The following is an 11,221-nucleotide window of genomic DNA, read 5'->3' on the forward strand; positions in this document are numbered from 1 at the left end:
CTGGAGCGGGACCGCCTCAGTCTCCTGCGCCTATGGGTAAAGCTGAGTGAGGTTGGGGCTGGGGGCCTCCTGTAGCTCCCCAGCCGGAGTCTCCTTTGTCCTCCATGGCAGCATTCTGGCGTGCATGCAGGATGCGCCGGAAGTCGGGTATTCAGCCTGCGGGACGTCACTTCCGGTTGTGTTCCACCGTGGAGCGCATGGGGCCACGGCAGGAAATTCAAACTGGAAACTGCGGTTTTGGCCCAGGAATGGAGGATCTTTCACCCGATTGGTGGAATTTTGGCGCTGGATCTTCGTCTCATCTATAAAAAGACCCAGATGAGAAGACACCATTAAGGTAGGACAGAATATTCTGCTGCTATGGAGGGTGTTGTCTCAAAGCCTGCATCTGCAGAGCCCAGCGCTAACCCAGCCCCAGTAAGTACTCAGGGGTAAGGTTGTTCCCCACTCTCTTTTGAGCAGGATCCCAAATTGTAATTTTAAAATCTCCCCTTTCTAATTTTAGGGAGACAAGGATCCTGCACCGAGAGTTGGAGAAAATGCTTCAGTTCGCAAATGTGCCATTTGTAGGAAAAAGCTTGCTTCAGGGCATAAGAAACCCCTATGCCAGAAATGTACTAACATCATTGTGAAGGAGGACCAACCTTCCCTTATGGAAGAAGTCAGGGGAATGGTTCAGCAGGAAATACAATCCTCCCTAGCCTCCTTCTCGCAGTCATTTTCGCAAGCAAGAGCTGAGGGTCCATCTCCACCAAAAAGGAGAAAGTATACTGTTAGGGATACCTCTGACTTAGATGAATTTGGGTCCATGGAGGAACCTGAGGAAGGTGTTCTGAGTGAGGAACGTGAGGAGGATAAGAAGTATTACTTTTCTGCCGAAAATATGGAAGAATTATTGTTAAGGTGATAGACACTGTGCAGGTGGAAGAAGAGAAGAAGACCCGTACAGTTCAGGACGAGATGTTTGGGAGTCACCTGAGGAAAGGCTTAGTGTTACGGGAGAAATAAAAGATAGATTCCCTCTGGATGAAAATACGGCTAAACTATGGACTGAAATTCCGAAAATGGATGTGCAAGTGGCAAGGGTAGCGAAAAAGGCAACCCTTCCCTTTGAAGACTCTTCCCAGCTGAAGGATCCAATGGATAAAAAGATGGACAGTCTTCTGAGGAAGACATGGGAAACATCAGCAGCTTCCCTGAAGACGAATATCGCTTTGACTTGTGTAGCATGTTCCATGTTCCTCTGGCTACAACAATTAGAAGAACATCTCTGGAAGGGTACTCCTCGGGAGGACCTCCTTGCATCTCTTCCTTTGCTACATAAAGCCACTGGATTGCTAGCGGATGCCTCAGCAGAGTCTGTCAAGATTGCTGCAAGATTGGCAGCCTTATCTAATTCCACAAGATGAGCTCTATGGTTGAAGATGTGGAGTGGGGACAATGCATCAAAGTCTAAGCTTTGTTCCATTTCGTTTAAAGGAGAGTATATGTTTGGGGCAGTCTTGGATGAGCTGTTGGAGAAAGCATCCGACAAGAAGAAATCTCTGCCAGAGTCGAAGATTCCAAGGAACTTCAGGAAGAGACCATTTCTTCCCCCTCAGCAGCAACAGCAGCAAAACATTTCAGTATAGAGGCAAGAGTAAAACCGGTCACTGGAGTTACCCAAAAGGGGGAAGAGGGAAGAATATCTTTCAAAGTTCAAGGCAAGACAGATAATGACGCCAAGAAGGTAGGAGGCAGGATTGCAAGCTTCCTTCCACAATGGCAGCTGCTATCTACGGACAGGAAGATCCTGGACATGGTGGCAGTAGGAGACGAAATAGACTTTGCTACCTACCCTCCAAGAAGGGTAGAAGTAACGTCCTTACCTTCTGCAAGATTACAGAAGACCCTAATGACAGGTCTTCAGAATCTTCAAAATTCGGAAGTTATATCACCAGTGCCTTGCATGGAACGAGAAGAAGATCATTATTCTCGAGTATTTCTGTTGAAAAAGGTTTCAAGTTCTTACAGGATAATTCCAAATCTAAAACATCTCAACCAAAATGTGAAATACAGAAGGTTCAAGATGGAGTCGATAAGGTCCACGATCCCGTTGATTGGGGAAGGATTTGTAATGGCAACAATAGACCTGCAAGAGGCATACTACCACGTGCCAATTCACCCGGCCTACAGGAAATTGCTCAGATTTGCCTTAAGTCAGAATCGAAGGGTACTCCATTTTCAGTTCAATGTACTCCCCTTCGTAATTTTGTCGGCACCCCGTTTATTCACAAAGCTCATGGCAGAGGTGGCAGCTTGTCTAAGAAGGTGGAATATCAGCATTGTCCCCTATTTAGCCGATTTTTTAGTCATGGCTCCCTCAGTTCCAAGTTTGGAAAAAGACCTTCACATTACACTCTGGATACTGGAATCATTGGGATGGCTGATAAATTACAAGAAGTCAGATCCGATACCCTCCACCAGGAAGACCTTCTTGGGAATTCTTCTGGACTCTCAGCAGCCAGCCTCGTTTTTGCCAAAACAGAAACAAATTCGGTTAAGATCGAAAGTTTATGCGCTGAAGAACCGGAGCAGAGTCTCAATAAAATTCGTCATGTCTGTCCTCGGGACCATGACCTCATCTATTCAATCTGTACCTTGGGCTCAAGTGCATTCGAGGGTCTTTCAAAACTACATCCTTTCCCATTGGGACAGATCTCCAATTCCCTTACCAGCAAGATTCATCTGCCAGAGAAGTTAAAAGCATCTTTAAGGTGGTGGCTCTGTCCTGGAAATCTGGAGAAAGGTTTCGACATGGATTCAACTTCCCTTGATATCGGTCAAAACAGACGCCAGCAAAAGGGGATGAGGAGCAGTAGTCTCCTACGTGGCCTCTCAAGGAATCTGGTCACAAGAAATCGCAGAACAATCCTCAAACCTAAGAGTTGAAAGCGGTGGAAGAAACCCTTTGGGCAGCCAATTCTCTACTTCAGGGTTCACATGTCAGGGTCTACTCAGACAATATGACAACCGTAGCCCACTTGAGACATCAGGGAAGTACAAAAAAATGGAAGTTGCAAATGATCTCAAAGGATCTTCCACTGGGTGGAGCATAATCTAATATCCTTGTTGCACCTGAGGGGCTCCGACAAGTATCAGGCAGATCAATTGAGCAGGAAAGACATTCATCCAAGGGAGTGGAGTCTGAACTCAAAGATATTTCATATGATTGTACAAAAGTGGGGATATCCAGAAGTGGATTTGTTTGCGAACCAGAAAAATGCGAAAGTAAGAGCTTTTTTCTCCTTGGACCCCGAGGATTCAGCAGCAGGGATAGATGCATTCGCTCACCCTCTGGAAGTCGGACTCGCATATGCTTTTCCCCTGATTCCGTTGCTACCAAGGACCTTACAGAAGATCAGGTCCAAAAGAGTCAAGACAATTCTTATAGCTCCGATGTGGCTGAAAAGAGCATGGTTCGGAACATTGAACAGTCTAAAAATGGAGTATCCGTTGATGCTTCCTCAAATCCACGATCTGCTGCATCAGGGCCTGATCTACCATCCGGCCCCTCAAAATTTGTCTTTAGCAGCTTGGCTTCTCAGACCACCATCTTAAGAGCCAGAGGCTTTTCAGTGGAGGTGATCTATACACTGCAGAAAAGCAGAAAACAGGTTACGAATTCTATAAAAAAAATCTGGAAAGCTTTCAAACTATGGTATGAACTTCATCCATTAGATCCCTTTCGGCCGGACATGGCCAGAATCTTGGACTTCCTGCAGAACGGTCTGTCTAAAGGATTGGGACCAAGCACACTTAAGGTCCAAGTCTCGGCTTTAAGCTCCTATTTTGATACTGATTTGGCCCAGAACAGATGGATTAGGAGATTCATGACAGCTGCTTCTCTGAAAAATCCAACAAGAGCTAAAATAATTCCACCCTGGGATCTCAACTTAGTTCTTAGAGGCCTAGCTATGCATCCTTTCGAGCCAATATCTGAGGCACACAGACAAATTGTCATGGAAAGCAACATTGCTTATAGCTCTGACTACAGACAGGAGACTGGGTGAAATCCAAGCACTTTCCAGAGAACCTTATTGTCGTATTTTGGAGGACAGGATCATCCTCCAGTTGGAACCTTCTTTTCAAGGTGTCGTCTGATTTTCATAAGTTTCAGCCCACAATTCTCCTGTCCTTTTGCCAAAATCCATCAAATAGTAAGGAAGAAGAATTCCACGCATTGGACGTAAAAAGGACTATAATCCACTACTTAAGTCAGACTGAAACATGGAGGAAGGATCAGAACTTATTTGTTCAATATGGAGGCCCCAACAAAGGGAAGAAAATTGCAAAAAATATGCTAGCAAATTGGATTAAAAAAGCGATTTGTGAAACATACATAATTCAGGATTTGCCTCCTCCAAAATCCTTGAAAGCTCATTCCACTAGAGATATATCTGTCTCTTGGGCTGAAAAGGCTAGTGCATCCATCGAGCAGATCTGCAGGGCAGCTACGTGGTCGTCTGTCCATACTTTTGCTAAGGATTATAAATTAGCTGTAATGTCAAATAAAGAAGTAGCATTTGGAAGGAAAGTCCTTCAGGCTGTTGTCCCTCCCTAAAATTCATTCTTTGGTATTACTCCAAGTGTGCTGTCGTGGAGGGGATTGTAGAAAATAGAATTAGACTTACTGGTAATTCAGTTTCTAACACCCTCCACGACAGCACTGGTAATTCCTGCACTTTCCTTGTTGATGAAAAAATCCTTAGTGTTAATAAAATATTTAGAGCATTCATACTGTGTGGTCCTTTGAAAACACTGGGGATGGTATCGGGGAGAGGCTATTTAACCTCTTGTGTTCCTGTCCCTAATTAGGATGGGGAGGCTACCTCCTGGTGTGCTGTCGTGGAGGGTTTTAGAAACCAAATTACAGGTAAGTCTAATTCTATTTTTTTTTGCTTCAACACTTAAATGGAGTGCTGCCTCTGATTTTTTTGTCTTAGGGCAGAGACACACTGCTGTATTTCTCTTGCGAGGATCGCATCATAAACCACGTACTGGCTGGCACCTCTCCTGACCTGAGCTTGACAGATGCATAGAAATCCATAATGCTGTCATGCTCAAGTCAGGAGTGGTGTCGGGCCAGTCCGTTCAGTGCGATACGATCACGTTATATGCTGGTGATGCTTCTATCTTTATTTTTTCTAGATAGACAGATAACTGACGTCATCACCGCTCTCGCTGGGTCTCGTGGAGCGCAGCCTGACCGGGAGTGACCTAGGAAGCTGCGTTCTCAGAACGAGGTTTTACTACAGAATTGGTGGACGCCGTGGAATCGCTATGGATTATGTAGGAGCTTCAGGGTTTTTTATGGATCTAATAAATTGGTGAACGAGGGACTGTCTCTTGTCTTTATTAATTTAATTTTTTATTTTTATGTCTTTCAGGTTGACATTTGTGGACTATGTTGGAATCATTGGACTACTTTGGACCAGCGTGGCTTTTTTTTATTTCTTAATAAAGAACAGACCAATGAAAATCAAAAAGCATAATACAATTACCACACTGAACATCTCTACCATACTTTTGTGGATTTGATTAAGGATTTAACCTGCTGAAGAGTAGGTGAAACCTTAGGGGTGGGCAGCGACTGAAGAAGTGCAGCTGTGTAGATTTTTGGTGCATTTTTGCTCTGGCACAGACTTCACATGCAATAACATATTCCTTGCAATCCTTAATAGTAAGCCACCAAAATTCCAGGTTATCAATCTGATGGTATTATTAATGCAAGGGTGACTTTTGAGCACTGATTCATGGGATTCCGCTATGAGTTATTGGCAGAGGCTAACTTTTTAGTTATAGGAATCTCCTCTATTGGGTCTAGGGATACAGAAGATATGACCATACCATCAGCTATTATAGGAATTATCAGATATTATAAGAAAAGTCCTCCTTCCGGGATGGACAGAAACTATGTGACAGAGCATCAGATTTAACATCACTACAAAATCAAACCTAGAGAAGAATAAAACCCATCTAGTTTGCCTAGGGTTTAGTCTTTTTGCAGATTCGAGATACAACAGGTGAAATTAGTATGGAACACATCAACAATTCTCCAAGTAAATATATTTCTAAAGGTGCTATTGACAAGAAATTCTCACCAGTTGTCGGTAACAACCCATCCAATCCACACAGGCAAAAAAATCAAACCATAGATGTCCATAAATTCAGTTGTATGTAATAATGATAAATAACACAGGAAAAAAGTATTGAACACATGGAGAGGTGCAAAAAGCCATGGCCAATCATGACATCAGCTGAAATCTATCAGTAATTAGAAAGCAATCCTGCCACTTATTATTTATCACTATCACCTGGTTCAACTGATAGCCTATAAAAAGGTGTCTTATTACCAAGGTGCCACACAAGAAACATCTCACGATGGGTAAAACCAGTAAGCTGCCTTAAGACCTTTGCAACCTTATTCTTGTAAAACATACTGATGGCATTGGCTACAGAAGAATTTCTAAACTACTGAAGGTTCCAGTGAGCACTTTTGGGGCGATAATAAGGAAGTTGAAATGAATGGAGTGTGGGATGCCGCTGTACCCTGTGACAACACCGCTCTAACTCCAACTTCTGAGGCATCTATCTCTACCTCAAAAGGATGTTCATGGCAAGGACCAATACCGGGCCAGATGAGAAATGTTCAGAGAAGGCCCTGATTGCCTCAGGTTTCTGATTAACCACATCAGCCCCCTTATTTAAATTGGTCACTGTTTTAGCTACTTAGAAAATTTTTGAAAAATATTTAAGAAATTTATGATTGCAATTAAAGAACGTAAGAAATCACTACAATTCTTTCAGAGATTTGAGTTGCAGCCACTCCTTAATAGCTTAGACCTTTTAAGGATCCATTTGGAAACTCTTAGAGGACATTACATACCCCAGGAAGTTTACTTCTTAAATCAAGAAAACACATTTTTCAAGTTTAGCAAATAAACAATTGTCTCTGAGTCTTTGGAACACGTCAGGTGTAAGACTCATAATCAGAAGAATAAACCAAGATGTCATCCAGATAGCTTCATATTGACCACCCCTACACTGATGAGCAAAAGGGTAATAATGTTTTGAACTTTTGACTTTCGGGCTCCATATCTCATCATCCTTTACTGCTTCGAATGTGAGACTATATTAATTTTACAATCATCTTGGCTATCTCATACATAAATTTGACTTTCAACTATTTTTTATATGATTAGTTATGCAGATTTTTGTCATCAGAGCAGAGCGGAAAAGAAGAAACTGCTCTGTCAACGTGGCTTCATCGGAAGCCCATAATCCTCTACAAGAGTGGTCTGTGACTGCACTGAACCGGCAGAGGTCGGTGCTGGGCAGAACAGGCAGGTAGGTAGCCCTATAGCAAAAAAATAAGCAAAGTCCCAGATAACCCCTTTAATAAGCTGCCAGAATGAAACAGAACTGGTTGCAAGGATACAAGTCCCAGCCATGGGCGTACCCACCGTGGGGCAGGGGGGTGCAGCTGCCCCCCCCTAGAAGCAGGCACGCAAGCCGCACACCAGGGCCGGCGTCAGCACCCGGCGCACCCGGGCAAATGCCGGGCCCTGAGCAGGCGGGGGGGGGGCCCTCACCGTCAGAGCCCGCTCCCCCACACTTGCTCAGGGCCCCGGCACAATACTTACCCTTCCCCGTGCCTCCGCAGCAGCTCCTGCATCCTCCGCGGCTGCTGCACTGTGACCTCTCAGGTCAGAGGGTGCGGTGACGTCTCTCCTGAGCAGTCACAGCGCAGAGCGGGATGAGGCCGGTGACGCTGGAGTCCGGAGCAGCAGCAGGTGAGATGTGAGGTAAGCATTTGATTTTTTTTTTTTTACTATATGGAGGCCTGTGGCAATATAAGGGAGGGGGGTGAGGTGGGGGTGTGTGACAACCTGCATGGGGCATTATAAGGGGGGGGGTAAAATCCTGCATGAGGCATTAAAAGGGTGGGGGGTGACATCCTGCGTGGGGCATTATAAGGGGGGGTGACATCCTGCATGGGGCATTATAAGGGGGGGGTGACATCCTGCATGGGGCATTATAAGGGAGGGGGTGTGTGTGACATCCTGCATGGGGCATTATAAGGGAGAGGGGATGTGTGACATCCTGCATGGGGCATTATAAGGGAGGGGGGGTGTGTGACATCCTGCATGGGGCATTAAAAGGTGGGGTGACATCCTACATGGGGCATTATATGGGGGGGGGACAGCCTGCATGGGGCATTATGTGGGGCGGAACAGCCTGCGTGGGGCATTATGTGTGGGGAACAGCCTGCATGGAGCATTATATGGGGGCCAGTATTCTGTATGGAGCGTTATATGGGGGCCAGTATCCTGCATGGAGCGTTATATGGGGGCCAGTATCCTGCATAGAGCATTATATGAGGGCCAGTATCCTGTATGGAGTGTTATATCGGGGCCAGTATTCCGTATGGAGCGTTATATGGGGGCCAGTATTCTGTATGGAGCATTTTATGGGGGCCAGTATTCTGTATGGAGCATTTTATGGGGCCAGTATTCTGTATGGAGCATTATATGGGGGCCAGTATCCTGTATGGAGCGTTATATGGGGGCCAGTATTCTGTATGGAGCGTTTTATGGGGGCCAGTAATCTGTATGGAGCATTATATGGGAGCCAGTATTCTGTATGGAGCGTTATATGGGGGCCAGTATTCTGTATGGAGCGTTATATGGGGGCCAGTATCCTGTATTGAGTGTTATATGGGGACCAGTATCCAGTATGGGGCATTTTATGGCGGCCAATATACTGTGTGGAGCGATTCGCTGGTTTCTGAGCTATTGTGGAATTTACAATAGATGTCACTCATGTAATGTAAGAAGTGAAATCTTTGCATTGTACTATATATATGACGCACCCCTGGGCCTTCGTCGCGCGGCATCGCGCGCACGGGAGCTTACTTGGAGCCGGATCTGTTGAGGGTTGTAGTCTCGTGGCGGTGACCCGGTCCGTGCCCAGGGAGTCAAACTGAGCGGCGCTGTATTATGGTAGATGTTGGACGACTATGCCACCCGTTGAGTACAGCTAAGGAGCTGCTGCTGCAGGGCAGACTGCTGAGGCCGGTGGTAGGATTGTGCAGCGTGATAGTATAACCCCCAACGGGAGGGGTATGGCCTCAGGGCAGCCGACGTGGATGATGGGGGTAGCAGGAACCACTCAGAGACGGTACGGTGTAGTTCAGGGTCTTTACTGGTGACAACGATAGACCCTCCCGGAGTACTGGCTAGCGATTGGGGCCTGGTCAGTCCTTGAGCAGATGGGATCTCCCCTGGACAGGCGGAGTTGTAGGCCTCCCAAACTAACGATACTCTTCTGGCTACCTTGCTAGAAGCGGGTATAAGTAGCCCACGTCCCTGAGTGTACCGTGTGGTGCTCACCCGTATGGCCGGTGACTCGGGGCCTTTTAGTAGCTTCCGCTCCACGACGGCGGTGCTGGTCCCACGCGTGTGACCGTGCCTTCGGGTTTCTGGGCCAGAGGACCTGCAATCCCCTGCCGGTCGGTTTCTGCTGCTGGATAGGAGTTAGTCCCCACAGCCTCGGACTCCGGGTCCGGTGATAACTTCTCAGTCAGGGCGAGCTCTGCAGCTGCCAGCCCCTGACTCCTTGTAGCACTGCTCCCACAGAGCTCCTGATGTTCTTTCCTATAACTGCTTTTCTTCTCTGTCTCTACTTCTTCTCTACTCACTAACCCTGCCTCAGCCCTAGGTTTATATAGGGGAAGTTCTTCCCCTCCCAGGACTGGGCAGGAGGTGTGGCATGCACAGGATCCCTGACCAAGAGACCTCCCACCTGCTCTCAGACATAACATTGCCGTTACTGTGGAAACCAGACCCCTGGGGTGCCACATTCCCCCCTAGTGAAATTTAGTACTCCGGGACTAAACATATTTTTAGAAAAACATAACAAGGTATAAACAATAATAATACAATAAGAAAAACACATAAAGATGGTTACGGCGTGGAGGTCCGAGTCACCCCGACCAGGACGGAAATCATCATTCTTGCCACCAGGACCCAGAACGTCCTCGGTGAGAAGGGGCGCCGTATCCGTGAGCTGACCGCGGTGGTACAGAAGAGATTCGGCTTTCCCGAGGGCAGCGTTGAGCTGTATGCCGAAAAAGTTGCCACAAGAGGTCTGTGTGCCATCGCCCAAGCAGAGTCCCTGCGCTACAAGCTCCTGGGAGGCCTGGCGGTGAGGAGAGCATGCTACGGCGTCCTGCGCTTCATCATGGAGAGCGGCGCTAAGGGTTGTGAGGTCGTTGTGTCCGGCAAACTGCGAGGACAGAGAGCCAAGTCCATGAAGTTTGTGGACGGTCTGATGATTCACAGCGGAGACCCCGTCAACTACTATGTGGACACAGCCGTGCGCCACGTCCTGCTCAGACAAGGTGTTCTGGGCATCAAGGTGAAGATCATGCTCCCATGGGACCCAAGTGGAAAGATTGGCCCTAAGAAGCCCCTGCCAGATCACGTCAGCATCGTGGAGCCCAAAGAAGAGATCCTGCCGACTACGCCAAAAGTTGACGCACCCCTGGGCCTTCGTCGCGCGGCATCGCGCGCACGGGAGCTTACTTGGAGCCGGATCTGTTGAGGGTTGTAGTCTCGTGGCGGTGACCCGTTCCGTGCCCAGGGAGTCAAACTGAGCGGCGCTGTATTATGGTAGATGTTGGACGACTACGCCACCCGTTGAGTACAGCTAAGGAGCTGCTGCTGCAGGGCAGACCGCTGAGGCCGGTGGTAGGATTGTGCAGCGTGATAGTATAACCCCCAACGGGAGGGGTATGGCCTCAGGGCAGCCGACGTGGATGATGGGGGTAGCAGGAACCACTCAGAGACGGTACGGTGTAGTTCAGGGTCTTTACTGGTGACAACGATAGACCCTCCCGGAGTACTGGCTAGCGATTGGGGCCTGGTCAGTCCTTGAGCAGATGGGATCTCCCCTGGCCAGGCGGAGTTGTAGGCCTCCCAAACTAACGATACTCTTCTGGCTACCTTGCTAGAAGCGGGTATAAGTAGCCCACGTCCCTGAGTGTACCGTGTGGTGCTCACCCGTATGGCCGGTGACTCGGGGCCTTTTAGTAGCTTCCGCTCCACGACGGCGGTGCTGGTCCCACGCGTGTGACCGTGCCTTCGGGTTTCTGGGCCAGAGGACCTGCAATCCCCTG

The 11,221-nt window shown here is 47.5% G+C and overlaps 1 protein-coding gene across 1 annotated transcript; it reads left to right on the top strand.

The window, feature by feature from the left end:
• Positions 1-3,207: 3,207 nt before the first annotated feature.
• On the top strand, positions 3,208-10,647 carry LOC141167320 (small ribosomal subunit protein uS3-like). Its single transcript, XM_073654744.1, has 4 exons — positions 3,208-3,270; positions 3,387-3,488; positions 4,037-4,256; positions 9,965-10,647. The coding sequence occupies exons 1-4, from the start codon at positions 3,208-3,210 to the stop codon at positions 10,645-10,647; spliced, it is 1,068 nt and encodes a 355-aa protein (XP_073510845.1).
• The last annotated feature ends 574 nt before the right edge of the window (positions 10,648-11,221 follow it).

This window comes from Phyllobates terribilis, unplaced genomic scaffold (genome assembly GCF_046119375.1).
Source record: "Phyllobates terribilis strain yellow unplaced genomic scaffold, ASM4611937v1 Scaffold_11__3_contigs__length_659146591, whole genome shotgun sequence".
Taxonomy (NCBI): Eukaryota; Metazoa; Chordata; class Amphibia; order Anura; family Dendrobatidae; genus Phyllobates; species Phyllobates terribilis.